The sequence below is a fragment of the Esox lucius genome, chromosome 19 (genome assembly GCF_011004845.1).
Source record: "Esox lucius isolate fEsoLuc1 chromosome 19, fEsoLuc1.pri, whole genome shotgun sequence".
In the NCBI taxonomy this organism is placed as follows: Eukaryota; Metazoa; Chordata; class Actinopteri; order Esociformes; family Esocidae; genus Esox; species Esox lucius.
In genome coordinates, this window is record NC_047587.1 from 37669611 (window position 1) to 37693042 (window position 23432).

At 48.2% G+C, this 23432-nt stretch overlaps 1 protein-coding gene across 5 annotated transcripts in view; it reads right to left on the reverse strand.

Annotated features, from left to right (window-relative positions):
* znf609a (zinc finger protein 609a) overlaps positions 1 to 23432 on the reverse strand; it is a 137987-nt gene that overhangs the window by 10592 nt on the left and 103963 nt on the right. For all 5 annotated transcript variants that reach the window (XM_010883931.4, XM_010883933.4, XM_029115085.2 and 2 more), the window contains 3 exons: positions 13315 to 13546; positions 4918 to 5005; positions 128 to 2558 (listed from right to left, as the gene is read on the reverse strand). In XM_010883931.4, coding sequence (XP_010882233.1) covers positions 128 to 2558; positions 4918 to 5005; positions 13315 to 13546 — 2751 coding nt within the window. The remainder of the gene's footprint in view (positions 1 to 127; positions 2559 to 4917; positions 5006 to 13314; positions 13547 to 23432) is intronic.

Below are 23432 nucleotides of genomic sequence, written 5' to 3' on the forward strand. Positions count from 1 at the left end.
TGTACCTCGTGAGCTGTATGCCGTTACATACTTTCCATGACACATGCACATCCGTTTTGGCAACAGGCATGTCGTCACGCAAACATTTCTTACATTCCATCAATATTAAAACACTATTGGGTGTTACCTGTCTGTACCACATGGCCTGCTCCATGGCCAAGGATCTGCCTGAATCGATGCCAGCCTTGGGGTCCTCTCCTTTCCCGTGGTGCATGCCTTCGCTCAGCTTCATCTTCAGCCCTTCGGCCTGCTGGGCCGGCGCCTTGGCGTCCTCCCCCTTGGGCATGATGACTGAAGACTTGGATTGCTCCGAGGACGACGAGGGCTCTTTGGGCATCTTGCCCTGGGTCGGACCACCTTTGCCCAGGTCGGTGAGACTGGGGGCCTTGGAGAGGGTGGGGGGAACCAAAGCCTTCTGCTTCCATTCCTCACTCCGCTCCTTCGCCGAAGAGCCCTCCCGTTCTCGGTCCTTTCCTGCGGCGTCCGATTTTTTCTCGGCGGAGCGGTGGTGCTCGGCTGCCGCCAGCCGCTGCCTCTCCTCGTACTGCTGCCGGTAGGCCGGGTTGGTGTTCATCAGATGGGTGTGGTAGGCCTGGTCTTGGTGGTAGGTGTACGGGGGCACATAGGCATACTGGTTGTAGTAGAGAGGCTGCATGTACATGTTGGAACGCTGCTGGATGACTGAAGCCTGTTGCTGCTGCTGTTGCTGCTGTTGCTGCTGCCCCGGCCCAGAGGTCGTCATCTCAGGCTTACGGTCATCCTGCTGGTCCTGCTTGACTTTACGATCTTCCTCACCGGCCTCCTCCGGCTCTTCTTTCTTCACTTTGACCTGGGCCCCCTCCTGCAGCGAGGCCCCCGTGGCCGACACACCCGGGCTTTGGTTGGCGTAGTTCGGCGAATAGTAGGTCTCGTAGCCTGGATAGTAGGGAGACTCCTTGCTTGGCGTTTGGGCAGGGAACAGGGCCTTCTTGGCCCCCTCTCGGACGGCGTGCTCCTCGGACTTGACGCCCTTAGCGCCGTCGCCCCGACCCTCCCCGTCCTCACCCGCGTCTGAGATGTCCGAGTAGGCCGGGCTGTTGGTTTTTACCGAGGAGTTGTCGGCTCCATTCTGCGTGACCACATGGAGTGGAGTGAGAGGTTGGGCCATGCCTCCTGTCTCTATCCGGCTGGCCACACCAATAGAGGGACTGGGAGCATTGTCGGTGAAGCTGTAGATCTTGTCTGCCTCGGCCTTGATGCTGGCCAGCCGGCTCTGGTGGGGGTCTGACGAGCCGTTCAGGAGCCCATCACCTTTTCCCCCAGCGTCTGAGCATTCAGAGTACGGGCTCTTGCCTTCCTCTGGCTTCCCCACTTTCCCCAGCCCTTTAGGGCTGTCTCCCTCTTTTAACACCTCTTTTTTCTTCTTCTCTTTCTTCTTCTTATCCTTAGAGCCGCTCAGTGCTGGGTTCACAGAAGAGGGGTCTCCCAAAGCAGAGAGTTTGGGCTGGATGGCTTTCAGCTGGGGGCTTTTGGGGATAGACTGAACCACTGAGCTCATGGCTGGATTAGAGGCTGGGCTGGCTGCGGGGAAGCCCCCGGCCGCCTGTAGGGAATAGAGCTGCTGAGGGGGTATGGCCGGGACGATGGTCCGCGCTGACTTCAGGCCCTTCTGGGCCAGCTTGTCTGCCTTTGATCCACTACCTGCTTTCTTGGCCTTTTCCTTCTTGTCGTCCATGCCGTCATTGCTAGCCTCGTCTGTTAGGCAGGGCCCGTCTTCGCAGCCATCCACGGCCATTCCCCCCACCTCTGGATCGGCCTCACAGGGCTTTTTTCGGTTCTGCTTGGAAATTTTGCCGGAAGAGGGTGACGGAGTCTGGGCCTCAAAGCCCCTGCCCTTGGGTGTGACTGAGCGTGCCGGGGACAAGCAGCCCTTCTGAGAGATTGAGGCCCCGTTGCAGTTGCCCGGATCGGGGTGGAGAGTGGAATCCTCGCCGTACTCGCTATCTCCGTCAAGGTCCAGCTTGACGTCATCGTCGTTGTGGGCGCGGGCCTGGTGGTACTTGAGGCCATTGATGTGCTTGTACTTCTTGTTGCAGTTGGGGTGCGGGCAGTCTATAAGCACCGGTGAAGGGCAGTTGCGGTCGAGTTGCGGCGGGGGCAGGGTCTCCATCTTGATAGTGGGGATGCCTGGCAGGACGGCGTGGGGCAGTTGTAGCACTCCCCCGGGGCCGCTGTTGGAGTTGGTACGCATACGCTTGCTGCCCTTGGTGTCTTCCGAACTGGAGTTGGGCTCTCCGATGTCGGAGGCGGGCTTGTTCTTGCGCTTGTTGGCCGACGAAGGACTGGCCTTGACGTCCTCTGTGTTGCTGTTGGGCGGCGTGCGGCGTTCTGACGATGTCTGGCTGCCCCGCCGGCCCTTGTTGCTGTTGTTGGCGGCACGCGTCTTGCTAGTGCCACTGCCCTTGTTGTCTGATGAGTTGCTGTTCTCGTTGACTGGCGTGTTGCTGTTGGGCCTCATCCTCTTGCCCCGGCCTCGGCCGTTCCTCATCTCCAAGTCGCTGGTTGGGGACTCACAGAACCTGAGAGGAAACAGAAACCAGAGAATCAGACCGATCTGCCATTATCCCCCCTCAACAAACACATAGCCACTAACCAGAGAACTTAGTGCTCTCCTGAAATCCCCACCGACAGCCATCGGAAATGGCTACGATGGATATGAAACAATTTGAGCCGGAGGTGGTGAACCACTCAATCTAGCTCTCTCAATCACGTTTCTATTCTTGCTCCGCAGAGAGGCGGCTAACAGGGCAGCTGAGAGACACTTACATGGGAAATGGCCACTCTCTCCCTGAATCAAAAAACCACACTGCTCCAAATCCAGAGGAGGGCTTTTACTATCGGGTCCCGGGAGAAGCCCCAGACGTCCTGCGGATTCGGATCCTCTCGTTATCCCCCACATCTTGACAGCCTCAGTGTTTTCTGACAGACCACCAAGCGCCATGAGGCTTGGGCGGATTAGGCCAAAGAGCGACACGGTTGCTGATCAGATAGGAGGAGATAACACCCTTCCCTTTTTACACACTGGCCAACTAGAGAACAAGGAAGAGGTAGAGAGACGAATCGCAGAACTCATTCAGAAGAGACATGCTGCTTGGTAGGGCAGGAGGTGTGACTGCATTGTTGAGCAGACCTGTCTTGGGTTATGGGTGCGTTGACTGGGTCATTGTACAATAACCCACTCCCTGACAACAGATTATGGATCAGTGAATTGTGAAATGACATGCAAAAACAACATGCCACACAAAGCAACGGAGATGAAGGACGATAATATTCAGCGTTATAGCAATTGATTATTTTACTTGCCAACACAGGGTGAGGCAATTATTATAAACTATTTAGAGCCTTAAGGCTTATAAGATTCCATTATAAATCTTTGGTACATGAGTCATTGTTGGAACATGTGGTAAACCTTTAATGGAATTCAAACAATCTACAAAGGAGATCTCATGTGAATGGATGATGGCTGTTTCATCTTGATTTTCCAAGCACACCGCGGTAGACCAATCTATCCTCTTCTCTCTCCTGGGACAAGACTGTGGCCATGTTTGATAAGTCTGCTTATCTGCTACAGTCTTCTTCTGATAAAGATGACAGTAGAAACACCATTACACCTTCCACCAATACATAAAATATGCAGTTACACTATAAGTGCCAAAGAGGAAAGGATGACATTACTCATCAATTGCACACAAGGTCCGTCCAGAAGGTAACTTCTGCATTTGACCCCTACAGCCTCTGATACCTCTTCAAACTGGACAGGTGCAGGGGGCTCCCACAGTGGGCACCCAGAAAACAAGGACAGATTTCTAACATTACTGGTTATTTAATTAAGCAGGTTTTCGGTTATTAGGCCATCTGCTGCCGCCATCCTTCCCCTCCACCTGGTAGGTGTTTTTGAAGATTCCCTCTGGATGGTTTTCATTACCATCAATGCTGCGGTAAAGATCTCTTAGACTTTTTTATGTGTACATTTGTAGCTACCTTTTAAATAAATCCATGCCGTTAACTTGTGCAATATGTTAGGAGAAATCAAACCGCATTCTTCAAATAACCTCTCACATGTTTTACACAGCTGAGACCAGTTGTGTCATTTGCGTGTTATTTTTGAAATCATATAGCTCCACAATAACATAAAAAGAGGCTATTCATGTTCATTTGCATAATGTCTCTTGTTCACTTCTGCATGTAAATCTCCAAACTACAGCAGCTCACCAGAAATGACAATTATGCTAACTAGTGCCAATACTTGAATGATGTTATAACCTGAAGTGCCTGGCTTAGCAATTAGTTGATTTGTTTGCATTTTTCAGTATTACTAAAAGCAGCTATGAGAAATCGCTGCATTCAGGTAATTAGGTGCCTAGGTTTTTGGGGTTGCATGTCAGTTATTCAGCTAAATCTGTGACGGGTGAAGGACGGGATGACGATATGAAAATCCAGACAACAACCATGGGGGGAAGAAAAGGACCCAGCCGGCAGTGGAAGGACCACAGTCAGGGCACGTGTTCAGTAGCAGTCTGTGAAAGGCATAGGCAGCTCTGTGGCGCCTCTTGACAGGATCGATGGCAGAGGAGAAAGAGGAGAAAAATCAATCCAACCCCCAATGTTGCATTTCAAAAGCCCTGTGTCAGCGGGGGAAACTCTGGAGACATTACCCAAGAATAGTTCATTTATAACGGCTGAATGCTTGCCTCAGAGCACAGGAAAAGGGGTACCAATATTTCTCTGTACCTTAAAAGACAATGATTATACTTATTTCTCTCTGTTTTTAAGTGTCTGAGACTTTTTGGGGAACGTCTGTGCGCATAAATAAGTTTGTCAAGTGTTTGTTTAGACTGTTTTTTTTTGTGCTTTTTTGGAGTTTTCCTGTTTGCTTACCTTGGCGGGGCCCAGTCGTGCCTGGTGCAGTCCAGCAGGGTGCCCACGTACGTCTTGTTTCTCCAGGTCACGTTTACCACCAGCATACCTGAGAACAGATGGGGCACAATGACGGTTGAAGCTTCAAGAGTAATCGTCTGCTCGTCTCTCATCATTAACCAACAGTCTCAATCATCATGTAACAGTAACGCACAACAAATGGGCGGAATAATCACACTGCTAACTAGCTTGACTTGAAATTCTTGTCAACAGCCTACACAATTTTACATACTACCCCGTACGCAAATCGGTCACACTTGCTCACTGGTTTCATGGTCATTCCTCAAGAAAAGAAAGCTAAAGGCCATTCTGGGAAATCTGAAGGGAACAGCATCTAAAACGTATTCAATAAAACAGTGGGACTGTTTAGTATTCAGTAGGCGGCTTACTGGTTTGCCTGTTGGTGCTACACACTCCCGCTCACACGCACCCCTCCCTCATTTAGAAACAGAGCAGTTCCTGATTACAGGACATAGGAGCAGCAGAGCCCACAGACAAACGGCCATCTGTATGCAGCTGAGCGAGGGAGGAAGGAGGAGTGGGGGAAAAACAAGGGGATGGTGTCCTCCAGCTGACATTGCTGCCTGCACACTGCAGAGGCTTCAAGGGACAAAAAAAGGTTGTATTTTCTTGTCAGGGAAGGAAACAGCTGAGGCATATGAAAGAGTTCCCTGCTCACGAGAGCCCAGGTCTGTTGCCTTCAATTTGTCTCTTGAATAGTTTGTGCATCGGCTGGCAGATGCTTTGATACTGGGAGAGTGGAGGGCGGAGGGTGGGGCAGGGGGGTGGGTGAAGGCTCGGCTTGTCCGCACGCCTGACTCTTCCGGATCGCTAGGGGGCAGTTGGTATCGCAGGATGAGCTGCCAATGACTTACAAGCATACACGCTCGTTTCACAATAATTGTGTTTACAGAGCACACTCAAGATAAAGGTTGCTTAACTCAAGTGTAGAACACTGGTTTGTTTTCAAGAAAGGGAGTGTGTACAATTAATTCAAAAGCCCATAGCTGTCCAAGGCTTTACAAGCTCTCCAATAGAGTTTAACTACCATCGCCTAGCATGGTTTTTATCAGACCAGTAAAACGGCAATATAACAAAAGATCATGGCGTAAGAATGAGGGGGAAAACATTTTCAATGAGACAAGCCGTTCAAACAAACAATGACGAATTTGCATGAGTTTACATCCAGGCAGACGTTACACAGAACAGCTTTGGGAGCAATTATCCCATCTGTGAACAGTTAGCATGACATCAGCGTCTTGCAGTAAAGGTAACCATTTCCACAGAAATCTAACCTTGGGTCCATTGCCTGGGCAAGATGCACGACAGAGTAAGCTCTGTGCCAAATCACTATCATTCACTCCGGACGCAAAAATGTTATTTTAATTGGCACACAAAGCAGAAGTTCAACACCGGAGCCTCGTAAAGAAAGTCAAAGCCTGAGCCAAGGTATTAAACATCTGATTCTGTCCATTTCTGAGCCTATTAAACACCACTTATATAGTCCCTGAAACAATATCAGTGCTTTGAGCATTTGAGGGAAGTCCCTGAATTCACATACATAATCGTAAAAACACAGGTGTGGGTTGAAGTGTGTGAGCTGTGCATGTGTGTATGGAGGTGAGTAGCCCGGATCGTGTGTCCTCTTTGCCAAAGCGAGAGGAAAGAATAACAGGGGCAGTAAAAATGGCTGCTTTTCGGCAGGTGAGGCCTGTCAGCATGCAGCTTGTCTCAATCCTCTCCCCTGATAATGACCTCTGTGTGTCGTAGAAGTAATTGGTGACGGCCGAATTCAGCCTGCATTAAAGCTACATGCCTGACACCGGCTTGAAGGCTAATTCAGTTTTCATCAACTCATAGAGCCTACTCTTTTTTTACACCCTCAGACTGCAGTAGTTGACGTTTGAAACACTGCCGGTTAGTCAACCTCAGCAGACCTGTGAAGCCTTTGTTCTCATCCAGATTCTTCGCCCACTGAAGCTCGACACTTACTAGAGCGTGAAACTGATAAGGGCTTTGCACAAAGCAAACATGTAAACTACGCGGGATCTGTTTTTCCACGCGTCGAGCTTCAAGGGCCGTTTGGCTTTAGTCTGAGACAGATTATGCGTTTATTCCTCACTGAAGAGATTATAAGGGCGGGGTGCCAGTGGGGGAAGGGCTGGCTAGCACACTTAGACAATGACAAAACCCAGCAATGACTAGTCTCCATCTGTTCTAGCATTAGCGTAGCTTTTGTAGCAGCAGGTGACCCACCACATGAGCACTGGGGAGTTCTTTGACAAGATGACAAAACCCAAAAAAATTGCTTGTTCACTTACACGTCACCCCCAGGCACTGAACCTTCCCAGAACAGAACAGTCTGAACATGGAGGGAGACTATGCAACATGAAGTCTACCGAGGCTAACAATACAATGTGTGTCAGACTCTCTCTCTCACTCTCTGCAGCTGTGTTTGGCCCCCCGTTTGCCTGGGGTTTATAGGGCTCGTACAACAGTGTCAGTCCTGTTGGAGAATGGCTCATTGTGGAGAGAGAAAGTCAGGGCTGTTTTTCATACTTGCGGTGTGGGAGTTTCTGCGGCTGTTTTGCATACCTCTCGGCAGACAGCGCTTGCCAAGAGCAGCAAACTGGCGCGGCAGACAAGCCCAAACTCAGACAAAAAGCTCAGCTCGCCAGGGTCTTACGCATCCAGAGAGCATACAGAGCAGATTTCCAGATAGGGTTGGTAGGATTCAGGGGGCAATTCCTCTTTCTTTTCAGCCATGGCTGAGTTGCAAGTCTTTCAGGACTTTATAAGGGTGTGTGAGAGTAGGTGTGAAGGAGTCAAGTAGTCTCTGTGAACCCATTACAGCTGGTTAAAACGGCTGGATTTAGCAGGTGGAAAATTGTTGATCTCTCCATCTGCTAAATTCATCCGAGTTAGTCTGGCTCATTTAAAATCACACCAAGGAACCAGAAAGGGCCTGAAAGAAAATGTTATCAAGAGCAAAACGGAAGAAGGAAAAGCCAGAGAAAGGGAGACCGAAACGTGGGTAAAATGGTTAGGAGCGACAAGGATACAGGAACCGCCTGGTCTCCAGAGCTGCACAGCTAGGAACCTTGTCCTTTCACATCCATTTCCCCCTCCCCATGTTCCCGCAGAGCAACAAAGACCACCTCCACTGCCACATCGCCCCTCCTCGGCCCCCATCAAAGGCCTCCCCAATAGAAGCAAAGAGCTGACAAGCTCCCAGGGGGGGGGCCAGGGGCAGGGAGGGGGTCCAGGGCGTCTCCTGTCTGGGTCACCAGTTTCATCTTTCCCCCTGGTTGGAAGGGATTTCATTAATGGGCAGGCATGGCCCCTGTAATCCTCCTCCCCCCACAACCCAGAGGCTTCTCTCCCCCGCAGTGGGTCAAGTCTGCCCGTCCTGCGAGGCCCCCAGGCACAGGGACCTCTGCCCCCAGGCACCGTGACCTCTGCCCCCAGGCACCGTGACCTCTGCCCCCAGGCACCGTGACCTCTGCCCCCAGGCACCGTTCTCATTTAACTAGTGGTATTATATTTTCCCCATTCCCCAACGGCAGGTCAAACAGACTGGAGTGGACAAAAGCCATCTCCGTCAATGTGGACGGTCTCCTCCTGCCCGCGAGTCCCAGAGTTTATGTTCTTAATGGCCGTTTAAACGGCATCGTGTCGACGGGCGGGGGCGGCGTGGGATTATTCAACGTTTTCGACAGTGCTGATAAGAGCAAGACAGGATTATGAGTGCATGATAAAGGCCTTAATCTGTGTGCACTCGAGTGACGAAGGGGACAGGGAACAGTGCCGATCGACTGCAGGGATAAAGGAATAAAAATCCCTTCCCTGTTAAATGGTGACTGATAAACTCTGCAGTCGTGACTCAGCCTTTCTTTGGCATTGGATTACACTCTCCTACACGAAAAGCTAGAACATTGTTGATTTGACTTTGGAACTGAAATATGTGGCGGTGCTAGGCTTTCAAAGTGGGATCATGTTATTATAGTAAGGATAAAGCATAGAGCACAATTTGGCAATTCGATTCAATTTGTTTCTAATCATGCCAATATGGAAACTTCAGACCACACTGGAGCTTCTGGTATTTTTTTGTTCAAATAACAGGACGTAGTCTGAAAGAGGACTATATGAGTCGGTGGAAGACTTTTAACTGATGATATGAAGGGGGATAAGGGTAAAGGATTTCAGGTCTCATGCACAACATAGTGATGTTGATTAGGTCTTGATCCTGTGGGGACAACCACTGACTATTGAAGTCACATGACCAGGCTGAGGGGGACCCCTGCTGAAGGAGTGAGATCCTTTGTAATCACCCCACAAGTCATTTAACACAGCTGAGTGACTCCCCCTGAATGGGAAGGAGAGTGTGAGAGAAAAAGAAACAGCCTCTTCCCTTCAGGTTCCTGGATGGCAGAAGCCTAGTGCTATTTGTGCTTCCCGGGGTCTGGAAAGAAAAAAAAACAAGCCCTCGGTGAGACCTTGAGGAGTGTAAACTGATCTTGCTGATTTCCCTCCCGGCCACGACACACAGTGACTGACTGTTTGTTCCCTGTTGGAGCAGGCCTGCTGACCACACACACACTGCAAACATTTTCAAAAGGAGAATTTCAACCCATTTGCTGATTTCCACAGTTTGATTCTTACCCGCCTCCCCTCCCACTACTTTAGCTTGCATATGAAAGCCATGAAGTTGTCACTTATGAAAATAGCTAATAAAAGTACAAAATAAGGCCAGTGTCAATTTCCATTACAAAAATGGTCTTGGGTTGGGCTGAGCAGAGCTGTACTGGACATACGCTAGGGCTGGCCAGTTGCCCTGCTGCGGGTTGGTCTGAACCCAACAACCAGTTAGAAAGACCCGGGATGGAAGAGGGGAATGACCAGCTGTGGATTGAGAGGAAGGACTGGTTGAAAGAAAAGACAGATCGTAGGACTAATGCCAAAACCACAGGAGCGGGACAATGACAGTGAAAACAGTAGTGAGCATTCTCTGAGCTGGATTCACTGACACAGAGGGAATAACTGCCAGCCGAACTGAAGACCCCCTCAGGGCCCCGGGTGTGCGTGGGTGTCCTGCCTACGTAGAGAAACCATGCACACGTCAAGTGTCCATCATCATTACACTCTTGTTGGACATGGACACAAACAGGCAGAGGTACAAGTCTTTTCCCTCTGTAGTAACATCTCCACAAGACTTTCTGACAACCTAGGTTTGGAATGAGTGACTCGGTGGAAAACTAGAGCTCTGAGCTGGAAGGACTTTCTCATCTGCGGGCCCCAGAGCTCTTCGTAGGCTTAGCAACCAATTGTTTCAAACAGCGTGGCAGCACTCCAAGAATACATATTTCACTCCTCGCAGCCCTCTCCACTACTCAACTCTCCAGTCCCTCCACTCGCACATTTTTCCATCTTTCTTTATCCAAACACCAGAAAAATACTCTGGCACAAAAAAATCTGGCGTGTGTTCAATGTTAACTTAATCCCAAAATCATAACACATTAAATCTAAATATGGCTTGGGCGCACGTAGCCGCGGCAACCCCAAGGCGGGGCCCGTGAGCATGAGTCTTGAACGTTGCCCCTAGTTGCTTTCTAAATCCCGGGTCGATGGAGTGGGCGTAGTGAGTATGCTATCTGCTATCCTGTGCAAAAAGTATCCGCTTTAGAGGAGAACGAACCATTGCATTGTGGCCACTGTAAATAACACGCAGGTGGGTGGGACCCCACTGTCCCCAGGGGTCTGAAGGAGAGCAGGGTATGGAAAGTTCCTGCATGTGTATAATCTACCTCATACATGTGCCTGCCCACCACCATATTAATTAAGGAAACAGGAGTCGGGGAGCTGACAGGGTAGCGAGAACGAGGAGCAGAATATGCAGAATGCACTGTCTAATAATGTATTTTGATGGCACTACAGGGAGCCCACTGTTTTTGATTTGCATTCACTAGTGAGCGCTTCGGAAGACGTGGGAGAACGAATCCTAAGACGTTCAAAGCGCGTGTGTTGAAACACTCACATTCGTTTTAAATGTTCAGCTTCTAACGACACGCAATAAATTGGAAAAGCCTCCAGCGCCTCAGAAACCCTGCCGCCACCGAGGGGGGGGGGGGGTAACCTTGATGAGACCCGTGGGGGGGCCGCGGGGAGTGCCAACACTACAGCACGGCGACGCCTCCAACCAGGCACTGAATCACTCCTAGACAAGAAGAGCAGGACGGGAGCCAGAAACGAGGTGGGGGGGGGGGTGGACCGAGAAACAGCTAGTTCTTCTCTCTCCTCCCCTGAAGTGCCAGCCCAACCACACCACAGAGTCAGGGAATGGAAAGCATGGGAGTGTGAGGACACGCTCCCGGCTAAACAACCTCTGACCCCAACCGCTGCTGGAAAATGGCGGACATTTGAATGCACCTCAGCGAGTCCGATCAGGGCCATTAGTTTGGAAACAAAGGTCCAGCACGGCGGCATGCACCCCCGGGTCCTTTCTGTCCATTCATTTCCTGAGCCGGAGCTCAGATACATGCATGGCTGTTACAGAACGGTTGGGAGTGAGCGGTTTGCAGACAGCAGCACCAGGATCAGGTGCTCCTTCAATTGCCCCACAGACCCAAAACTTTGAGATTCACCAATTGGCGGCCGAGGAATTCGTTGAACAGGTGTTCCTCACCCTGAAAGAAGTCTAACGGGGCCAAGCCAAACTCATTCATGGTTTCCATTAAACAGACTCACACCACTTGCCCTCACATGCTGTGATCTTGGCCCCAAACCAGTAGCTGGCTGAAACCCCTTGCAGAAAAAACACCTGTAAACGGGTTGAAATAGTCTCTGGCTCTGCACCACACAGTGCTGGAAGGTTCTGGAGTGAACGTCGTTCTTAACAGGCACATCGCACGCGACAAGGCGCCTCCACCCTTTCGGCTTAATTGGGCAATCCATGTAATTGTTTTGTTGTCTGCTTGAGGGAAATGCTGTAAATTAGGATCTGTGTTTTGAACGACGAGATGTTAAGGCCTCTAATCATTGTAACCATATTGATTTCACACAAGCGAACACCTGTGAGTCCAAACATCCACTTCATGTTTCTATACCACAAAAGTCACATCATATACAGAGTAAACGTTTGTGACGCCTGTGTTTGAAGTGCAGTTACAGGATGACATAAAGTTGAAACCTGGGTGGCTCGGAACAGAACGAGCACATTCTTGCCTATTATGGAGGAAACCTGCTGTGCGATATGCACCTGAAGGTTTTCAAATGTTTTTTCTCTTAGTCACCTTGTAAAAGCCTAACACTTTCTCAGCAGCACAGCCAAACACATGACACCCCCCCCCCCCCCCCCCCCCCCACTTGGAGTCTGACTGTCACCACACTGGATGTCAAATTCACATAAGATTGACAATGCTTAAGTTTAGTTTTTCCAATTGTGTCCAATACATCTTCGGTCTACTCATTTCCTTATCTTATATTTTCATATGCCTCAGTAACCACTAGTGTACAGGGTTAAGTTCAAGGTCAACATTTTTGCAGCGAAAAAAAATGCATGCAACCTGAATGAAGTTCCATTCAAGTGAGTGAGACTCAGGACAAAAGTGTTCACACCCCCGCGCCCAATCATTGAAGGCAGTCCTTCGGTTTGAAAGAATGAGTGAAGGGCATGTAGGAAGCGTTCCCCGGACAAAAGACCTGACGCTTTTTGTAGGAAGAGAGGTTTTAACTGTGTAAGGGCTTCTGCTGCTTGTTGATAAAAGAGAAGGCAGTGGTAGCAATTTCTCGTTGATTCGTCTGCTTCCTTCCTCAGTTACCAAGCGAGGGAGAAGAAAAAAGGATGGAGAAACAGAGGGCCGACCCACGCCACACAATGAAGCAGATGAGTCCCTCAGCATGCTGATGAGCTCCGATTAAAGGAAATGGCGTAACTCTGTGGAAAAACCACCTAATGCACCTCTTTGAAGAATGTCTCTTCTGCTTTTATTAATGAATTATTCATCCCAATAGAGACTTACAATTCATAGCAGTTGTACATGTGGCAGTGGATGAAAGTAAACAGAAGATCTCGCTTTTCCTCTACGCCATGGACATTTTATGGGGTGGTCCTCCATAAAATATAGGAGGCAGGATTGGTGTGGGCGAGCAGCACACAGAGCTCGGAGGAAATAATGTATTCTTATTACCGGCAGACGAGCTGCCTTCATCGGGTCCCTCGTGCAAGCTACAACAAACACTGAACTGGAGTTCCTCGTGAAAAAAGAAAATCCACCAAAATGTCATTTTCTGACAAAACCATGTTCGCTTTGGCGTATATAAAAACATAAAACACACAAGTCAATTGCAATGATTCCTTACCATCCTCAGTCTCCTGCCACACGATGCCCTCAAGGTTCACGCTGGTCCCAGGCTCGCAGGGCCCCAGGCACTCAGGCTGCGTGGCCAGGGCCACGTCCGTTGTGTTGGACGCCACGGAGCGTGTGCGCACCATGATCTGTTCACAGGGCGAGGCGATGCTGTCGTTGCTGTTGCCTACAGGCGCCAGGAGATGGAGGGGTGGAGGGGCGGGCGTGGAGACCGGAGACTCCATCTGCACAGGGAGAAACACAATCTTTGGTTAGAGATAACATTGGGGGAAAAAGTCTCTAAGTACACTGGCGTAGTTCAGTTGGTAGAACATGGCGTAATCAACTCCAGTTGGTGGGGTTGATTCCCAAGGGGGTCAGTACCAGTACGTAATCAGTACCAGACGTCACTGTTGATAACAGCATCTTCTAGATTACTTTAATGGCAATCTAAGTAGACCACATAAGCTAATGCATATTCAAGCAAAGGAGGCCGACTCTGTTACAATACAATGTGTGAGCTGGCACTGGGGTTATCGATTCCTGCAATGTCAGCACGTCAGCCATTTTCAGAGAGACGTGTTAGTCGCACTCAGCTAGTGTATTTCACCTTGATAGTGGAGATTATCACTGTCCTCCATGATTATTATTCACAGCTGAGGATGCTTAAGTGCCCCAAATCATTAAAACATACGCTATGACTGTAATAAAGCACCCCTTTTCTGTTTATTTTCAGCCGCAGCCTCTGAAGCCATTTGATTTAGCAAATGTTATTACTAGTTCTTGCTAAGGGTTGCGCGGGGAGCCAATTTGACAATCTAATTAGTGGTGTTTATTGACTCGACACACATGAAAGTGCAGTGTTTAGTACGAGTTCTCCTCTACTGTGAAATTAAACCAAGCGTAACGGAAAACACCAGACTGACATTGTGGTGCTAGGCTTATGTTTCAAAAAGTGACAGTACCAAACCAAACACCAGAAAAACGTCGTAGTACATCAATCCGCATGCTGTGCGTAACGTCAACAGTGAGCGCATACTTTGTGTAAATACACTTGAGGTCTTCCTATTTACTTAGCAGTAGCTGCCATTCTGTGAGGGAAGGGAACATATGTACAAGAAAAGCTATTGGGGTCAGGCAACGTTTAGACTACACTTAATATAAACGTGCTATTTCAACAAAATTATGGATGGGACTTTAGGGAGGGTTCTGTAAGACATGGCAATGACTTGTTGGTCCACAAAGCAGAGAGGGAGGTGCGTGAAAGATGTTGTTTGGTTAGTGGAGGCTCACCGATCCACTTTGGTCAGCCTGGTTTCAATTTACAGCCTGGGGGGGGGGGGGGGGCTGAGCGTTAGGGCCTTCTAGTGAAAAACGAATTTGCTGCATTTAGGAACCAGGCAGAGGTTGCACTGTGACCAATTCCAGGTGCCCGTAACCTGCAAGAGCTAGCAATGGAGGAGCTGATGGGGTTGTGTCACCCTGCTGAAATGAGGGGCTAATCAATGAGGAAGTGTTAAATCAAGGCCGCACCCCTGCACCCCCTTTCACCACCAATGTTAAGAGTGAGTGGGCATGGGGGAGAAAGGGTGGAGAGACAGGGGCCTGGGGGAAGGGGGGGGGCAGTAAAGGCCTCTGAACAAACACATAACAAGCCCTGGAGCTGGTGGAGCACGGTGCTGAAAACCACAGGGGCTGTCAGTCAGCCGGACCTCAAGTAAACATGTCGCTGTGGGCCTGAGCGGAAACAGAGACGCCTGGACCATAGTTGTCGCCTGCAGCCCTGTTCTCAAGAGTGTACACCCATATCCTGGGCAAACCCCTGTGAAGCAACTGCTTACATTGTCAACTTTTCTAAGCGCACCTGCTATTTAGAGCAGTTTAGTACCGTTTGGCGTGTAAGCTACAGTGTCATCTCGATGTTTAGGCCTAATTTACAGAACAACAGCTGTGAGTGGGCGAGTACTGATGAGCTGGACCCAACATCCTACCCTAAGGCAATAAACAAACCCCATGACAGAGCTGCTTACCTACTGGTCTGTGGTCAAATACAGCCAGACTCATTTGGTTGGAAACATTAACTCCAAACAACTTCAAGTGTTTTGAAGCATCAGATGAGCAACAATATTTGGTTTAAATGAGACTTAAAACAGGAAACTGGAAAATGTTGGTACATAAAAAAACTGTATGACTGTATGTAAAATGGAGTTCTAGAGATTGGAGAATAAATACAGGTGTTTTCATATAGGTTTTAAAAATGCTCCATGCTTCGTTTCCTTGGCACTTGCATTCGTTGTTTGATTATCTCCACTGTGAGCAAGCGCGTGGGACTGAGGGACACAGTATGGGGGTTGTAACAGAGGACACAGAATTACTTTTTAGGTCCGTTTTCTCGGCAGTGCGCCTCTCGCTGCGTTGCGGGTGTAAGCAGCAAGTTCCCTAATGAATTGATCTGAAAGAATCGGGGCCTTTAATTGGAGCGCCAGGCAGTGGTAGCAGCTGTTGGTTTCAGCAGCCCGGGGAGCTGAGGGACTGCTTCTTAAAAGCCCTTATCGTCAAGGATATCACTGAACTCTTGGTAAATATCAGAGATGGCGCTCGAGACGACCACCATGAGCAACACATAGCAAATGGTAATGCTTTGACTGAGCACCCCAAACAGCAGCTTTATCTGGCCACTTGTATGGGGAGATAAAGATGACAAAATGCATAGGGAGTCTTTCCAGAAACAAGAAATTGATTGTTGTCATGCTGCTACTGATATCACGCCAAATGTGAATGTTGTTACAGCGGGGCTGGCGAGCTGATACAGAAAAAGGACTTGCTTATGATTAACATCCCAGAGAAAACTGCACAATCAGTTGAAGCCAAATCCTTCAGTCTGGGAATGGAAGAAAAAGAAAAAAAACACTGCAATTGTGTGATGCTAAATTCTACATTTAATTCTCTCGTTCGTGCCGTCTCTGTGCTGGTCATGAATGCAGCACCCTGGATTTACAGTATGGTTGCTTAAAAAAGTATGCTGACCACACTGACATTCCGCAACATCTGAGTGACTCATCACTGCACACATCGCTATGGGGAAGAGTTTATTCTACCAGAGATGAAGCATGAGGGAACTTATTGCACCCCAGCTTTTAAGAAGCCGAATCACAGGGTGACTTTCTCTCAACCTTAACTGGCCAACTCCCGGTTGCTGTCGAACGCTATGCTCACTGTGAAGACTTGAAGGCTATGCCCACTGTGAAGACTTGAAGGCTATGCCCACTGTGAAGACTTGAAGGCTATGCCCACTGTGAAGACTTGAAGGCTATGCCCACTGTGAAGACTTGAAGGCTATGCCCACTGTGAAGACTTGAAGGCTATGCCCACTGTGAAGACTTGAAGGCTATGCCCACTGTGAAGACTTGAAGGCTATGCCCACTGTGAAGACTTGAAGGCTATGCCCACTGTGAAGACTTGAAGGCTATGCCCACTTTGAAGACTTGAAGGCTATGCTCACTGTGAAGACTTGAAGGCTATGCTCACTGTGAAGACTTGAAGGCTATGCTCACTGTGAAGACTTGAAGGCTATGCTCACTGTGAAGACTTGAAGGCTATGCTCACAGTACAGACTTCAAGGCTATGCTCACAGTACAGACTTCAAGGCTATGCTCACTGTAAAAGCTGCCGGTGGAGCCCGTCTACAGGACGTAAACCTGAGTCATATCTTCCTGTTTACTTAAGCTGGGGAGAAGTGAGCCTGTGGCCTCAGACAGGATTATGGGGGGATTAGAGTCAGGGTGTCGCGCACAGCCACCTGTCCTCGTGTTGCTCTCGTAAAACCGACGCTTATAAAGATACCATATTTTTCAAAGCCAGAGGCTCAGAGCCGAGTCAAGTATTTATTTTCCGTTGTCGGCTAGCAAAGCAATGCATTTGTAAACACAAATGATACATTATCATAAGCTAACGGCTAACGCTTATTGGCAAGTGCAGACTCCAGGGAGAAGAAAGCAGACATGAAAACGGCATCTGCTGACAAGGTAATATTCCAACTGTCAATCAGAACCATGCTTACAAACCAGAGCGTCCCATCATTTAAAACTAAAGATTGGTGGATGGAACGACCACCAAACATAAACCGAAAGCTGAAGTGGGGCCTAGGAAAAGACTGCCAAACATAAACCCACCATATGCTTACAGAATTGGGCCTTGAAAAAGCACAGAGGCCCAGTCTACCCTGAGGAAATGGAAGCAGGACTCTAAATTGATACATAACCTCAGTTGAAGCTCCAGCACAAAGACTACAACAAAAACATCCACTATTCCTGGCCGGGTTTCTCCTTTTGTGGGCTCAAGCACGCTATTAGTGGTTCAGCGGTAGTTTTTCCTCTGCAGATTTTTCACTTTGCCAAGCCTGCACGCACGTACCATGTGCTAGGTCCGCTGCCCACGAATGGGATTCTGAGGCAGTAAAAGGATTGTCCAATGGCTGACATTTAAATCCCAAATTTAAAGTCTTTCCTTTACTGTTCGACATATGGTTTAAGTACTGCATATCAAAATGGTGGCAGTGTGTCATGTTATCAAAGACAATGTGGAAATTATGGCCTAGTTTAGATGTTAAGCTTGAACACTGCTGAAAAGGCAATTCATTTTATCCCTGTGATGTCTTATAACAGGCAAATGATTCAATACAACCACATTGTTATTCCTTGGGTAAACGTAAATTGATTGTCTTAAAAACAACATGAAATTTCAGTAAGCTAATTAAGTCATACCAAAAATGGAAAACATTTTACAGACCTTTCTTTTATGAGCCTGGTCTTTTGGCGGGGTAACACCCTGTGCAAATGTTCTTCCACATTTCATTTACTGGCTGCCAAAGTCCAGACCCACAGTCTGCTAAGCCCATGAGCATCACATTAGGGGTCCCCCAAACCCAGTGGACTGGTAAGCATCACACAACCATATCCACTTTAGCCCTGGCAAAGGGGGGAAATCAATGCTCCCTTAGACAGCCTTTCAGGGGCAGAAAACAATCGCCTAAAAAAAACTGTGAAAAAAAACAAGGGAAAAAAATATGTATGGAAAAGCTCTGAGGCCCGAGACTATGGTTAAAATAGGAATGGACCCCCCCCCCCCACCCCCACCCCCCCACTGAAACACCAAATTACGTCTTGGCAGGCGAGTGTGTTACAGCCTCAATTCCATTAAGTTTACAGAACATTCCACGGCACCCCCACGCCCTCCTTTCCGCAGCCAAGTAAGTGTTTCAAATTCAGATCCCCGAGGCCCATGGATTGGTGATGTCACCGTCCCAAAAGTCCTGGTCTGAAGCAAAAAAGCTTGGGGGGGGAGGGGGTTGACCTGGCAGGTTGGAGTCAGGCAGGGGTTAGGGAGCACAGTTCAGGCCATGTGTCTCCGGTAACCACAGGAGAGGGCCCCACCACAATGGAAAATACATCTGCCATACAAACCCCCCCACTCACCCCAGATCATAATGACAGGGGAGATAAGTGCCCTAGAAACAGAAGAAGAGAGAGAGAGACAGAGTGTAAGGGAGGGAGAAAAACTATGCAGAATCATTTAGAATACACTAAGTAGTGAGCCAGACACGGAGGTCTGTAAACTACACCACAGATGAATGGGGGTTGGGGTCCATTTTGATTGGACCAAAGAGCCTGCGTCAACATTTAGCCAAAGCATTAGAAGCTAAATAAGGCAGAGAAATCACTCAACGCAATTAGAAGTGAAAAAGAATGGGGAATTAAGCCACAATCCTCAATCATTTCTTTAAGGGCACATTTGTCTTGGTCCACTGGCCTCAAGGCTAATTTGAATTGATGGGAGGCGTTCTCCATGTCTTTAAAGGATTAAGTGAATCATCTGACAAAGCTGTCATATCCTGTTTGCACTGAAGAAGAAAAAAAAACAACTGGAGAGAAGTCACACGCTTAGCCTACCTTTATAACAGGGACCTTCCTCTTCTCCCTCACTGTTAGGTGAACACAAGGTTTTACTCACCAAACGAAAGAATCAAAGCTGTATGGCTGCATCTGAATGAGCCAATGTCAATGTAACATGAAAACCCATCGAGCTGAGCACTAATCTAGCTAGCTTGAGCTGGCAAAAAATGTGTGTAATGTTGTGCCGCTGCCTGCCTTTAGATTACTGAAATATCTGCACTCGAATCGCTCACTACATCATTCCAATTTATCTACTTGCATTTTGAATGTACCTACTTTAGACCGGGTAGCTAGCTTATGCCACAACCCCACTCCTCGGAGCGTTTTGTGATGGTACTGGCCATTTACTGGCCTCTCAGAGTAGAGCTGAAGGAGTAGCAGTATAGAAAAAACAGAATGCTCTGAACCCCCCGCCACCACCATTTACACTGCATCAGCCTGAACTTTAAGTCCAAACCTACACTCCATCAAAAAACCTTAATTAGACTATAGGAAGTTAACATTCTTATTCAAAGTTTGATTGTTTCACTTAACAGTAAAGAGGGAAAAGAGTAGTTTAGGTAAATGATTTCGATAAGCTAGGTGTAACTTGGTATTAAGATGTTTGATGCGTATGCTACCGCAAATCTGTATGTTACATGTGGTTATGTTAAATTCTACCTAGCATAACTGACGCAGATTGTAAAACGCCTGTTGACATTAATGTGGCAAAGTGCCTGGGGAACATTACTACCTGAACACTAACACGATGACTCATCTTTGAGAATCTCCTTTCTTCCCTCTGTAGGTCAGCCTTCAAAAACGCCTACACTCCTGACTGAAAAAAGACACCTTGCTTTATCTCTCTTAAGGCGCAGAGATAGTGTGGCATCGAGCTGAGTGGAGCAAAGTGCCTCTTCCATCAATCACTTGCAACCTTTCAACTAAACCCAGTTGGTGTTGACACAGTTTCCTTAATGTCATGCTATGTTTAGATGGGCTGCTCTCCAAGCAGCATTTCAGGTTTGGAGCACTAATCTCAACTATGTAAACAATCAGGCACTGAGGACTTAAAGACATGGCTATTCAAAGAGGAGGACACTAAACATCCTCTTGTGATGCAGACATCTCAAAACGACGGCCACTTTGATGCAGATCATCAAAGGCTTGATACGATTTTCCTTTTTAAATTAACTGCCAGAAAAAACATGAATTACCTTAAACACAGCTAAGATATAAACAAATAGTGTTTAGACTATGACTTCTCGCCATTTGACCCAAAACACTTTCACACTCCCAGTCAGAACAGAGTGACGACAGTTTGACTAGTCTTCGCAGACGGCACAGTTAAAACAGTATGACAGGTTTTAGCTGCGTTGTTAGTTGCACCAACACTACTGAGTAGCACCATGCACATTGTTTTAAACTGCAGTGTTCGTGTTGGCATGCTGAACAGCCTCCCTGTGAATGTCAAACATTATAAATGTAGGTTACATCATTTTAACGAGCTCGCCTCCAGATCAAAGGTTACCACAATTTATTCACTGCACAGGCAGTGCCAGAGTTCGAATCAGGGGGCGGCCATTTCACACAGGCTCTGTCCTTTGCAGGACACCGTGCAATTAATCATTGTGCTGTAGCGACGCAGAGTAAATCTGTGCCTATTACCCAACATGCTTCCTTTTCGCACACTCCACTAAGCATGCCCACACCAGCGCTCGGGGGGAAGAAGTGATGAGTCATGCACTCATTGCTGTGGACAGATGATGGGACCAGAGGACTGTTCACCACCTGACACTCTGACATAGCCTCTATCAGACAGGATTCACACAGCCACTCGACATGACTCAAAATAGCATTCGACAAACACAAAACCCCAAGATCCAGACCGGACAGAGGGGATAGCTTTAGTTTCAAACTCTAAAAGAGACTGGCTGTGGCACCATAGGCAAGCCACCCTACTTTGTATTTCACCAATGTTCAGACACAAACGCCAAAACCGTTACCACCATTGATCATCTGATGAGACGAGTCAAAATATTGAGCCCCTCAGAAAGAAGCGTCAAACGTGGAATCAATACAGTCAGTAGCTTAGACAGTGGCCCGTTAAAACCCACTGCTTTCCCAACCAGACTGGGCAGAAAGGAGAATGAGTACTCTGTGTTGTGAGTGGTTACACAGTTTATGTTGAGCTCAAGCCGGCTCCAGACCAGAACATTCTGAAGAAGGCCTGTACCACAGGAGCAGTAAAACAAATCGGGCACTAAAGCTCTTGCCTATAATTAGAGAGGTGGATTGATTGAAAGTCTGATTCATGGAAACCCAAAGCTGCCTGTAATTTGAGTTTCCCTGGGCTCTGGAAGCCGCTCTGCTGACCGCACTGGAGGCGCTAAATTGGAAGGTGAGCAGGAGCCAAACCCTTGAGGGCTGCCCGTTGGGGGGTGGCAGGCGTGAGTAGTGGGTAGAGGACCTCCTCCAGGCACTCTCAACCAGCCTTCCAGGCCTTACCAACTCCCAACACTCGCACGGAACAGGCGTAATAGCACTGTCAAAACACAACGACACAGGAGTGCCAGTTTCCTGTGACCAAATGTGCTCAATGTGCTCTTAAATGACAAGCTAGTCGTCTGGGCTGAAAACCTCAGAGACAGAGAAGTGGAAAATGACTAAATGCTAGCATAAGAAACAACTTCATATAAAAAAAAGCCCACAGAGTTGAAAGAGAAAAGCAGTGATGGGGGTGGGGGTGTTATGTTTCTTGTCTACAAGCATCTCTCGAAGCCCAAGAACAAGACTCAAACTGAAAGAAGGACACAGAGGCAGTGAAAGGAAAACAACAAAAGACGGCCACCACATAAATAGCGCCGCTGAGTAAACCAAGCTTGGCTACGCTGAGCCCTCCCCCTTATAACCTAGATTCACTGAAGAGGCAGTTCGTTCATAATAGCCAGGCATCTCATTAGAAGACAGGGAACATATTTTCAAATAGCCACTGCTTGCCAGCTTATGGCTGCTAGCTAACAGTACGCCCCCTCAAACATGCGTTCCACAATCACATACAACAGGCAGTCAACCATGTCTTTCCCACTCTTCTACACCTTGAAAGACATGAAACCAAACTGACAATTATTCATGTGTGAAATGTTCTAAGGGCACTCAGTAACTGATGATGAAAGTGACTTAAATGGGTCTGCGAAGAGAGCTCGAAAAGACTACCACACTGAAAGACACGCCAAGTTGACGCTATCGCATGACGCTATCGCATGAAACACTAGCAGCCACATTTCGATGACAAACACATCCACCCAATTGCATAGGAAGGATTGTATAGATGGTAAGGAACTTGTGAGGTAATGATAGTGACAGCACGGTCGGTGTTGAGTGTGTGAGCATGCGAGCGTGCTGTATTAGAGCCAGCTGTGGGTGAAAGTTGACAGACCACAGAAAGTGACAGGTAAGGGAAGGGCTGAAAGTTGTGGGCAGGAAGAGTTGCGCAGTCCACGGCACCACAGAAACCCTCGTTCCACAGTTCACACTAGTCAACAGCGTGAGCTGCGCCCATGCTAACTCCGTAACACCTCCTCCCATATTGACGGACAAAAGGTGTCAACACGTATGTCAATCGCCACCTCAGCTGTTATTGACAGTGTCAGAGTGACAACAAAACCAACAGACTTGGACTACCAACACACCTTAATTGCAGCAGGAAAATAGATTTGAAATGGCAATGGATTCTGAGTATGTTGCCACCAAGTATTATTTCTAATACGTATTCTTTCAAACACTCCCATGTACAAAAGGACCACATAGCACGTTCAATGACTAGGAAAAACAGTGGCATTCTTCAGTGACCAACTTTATGCTGAGTGAGGAGAGAGGGGAGGTTTGCCAAACATCCAGCCTCACGGGAGAGGCAGATTGAGGCGGTGCCTTCAAACAGCTCAGAGGACCCGGCCGCCGCGCCCCCACTCCCCCCCCCCCCCCATCTCCAGGCCCTTAGCAACAGCCTCAGACAGCTATTCACCTGTTGCTAAGAGGAAAGAGGCTCTCCGCCAAGCCCTCTCACATCCTAGCAACCTCAACGAGGAAGTGAAACCAAAATAGAACGGTTACTGTAAAGAACTAAACGAAACAATCAAATCAAAGGCTCCATCCACTTCAATCAACCGCCCTTTGCGAACAAGAAAACAGGCCAAACAAA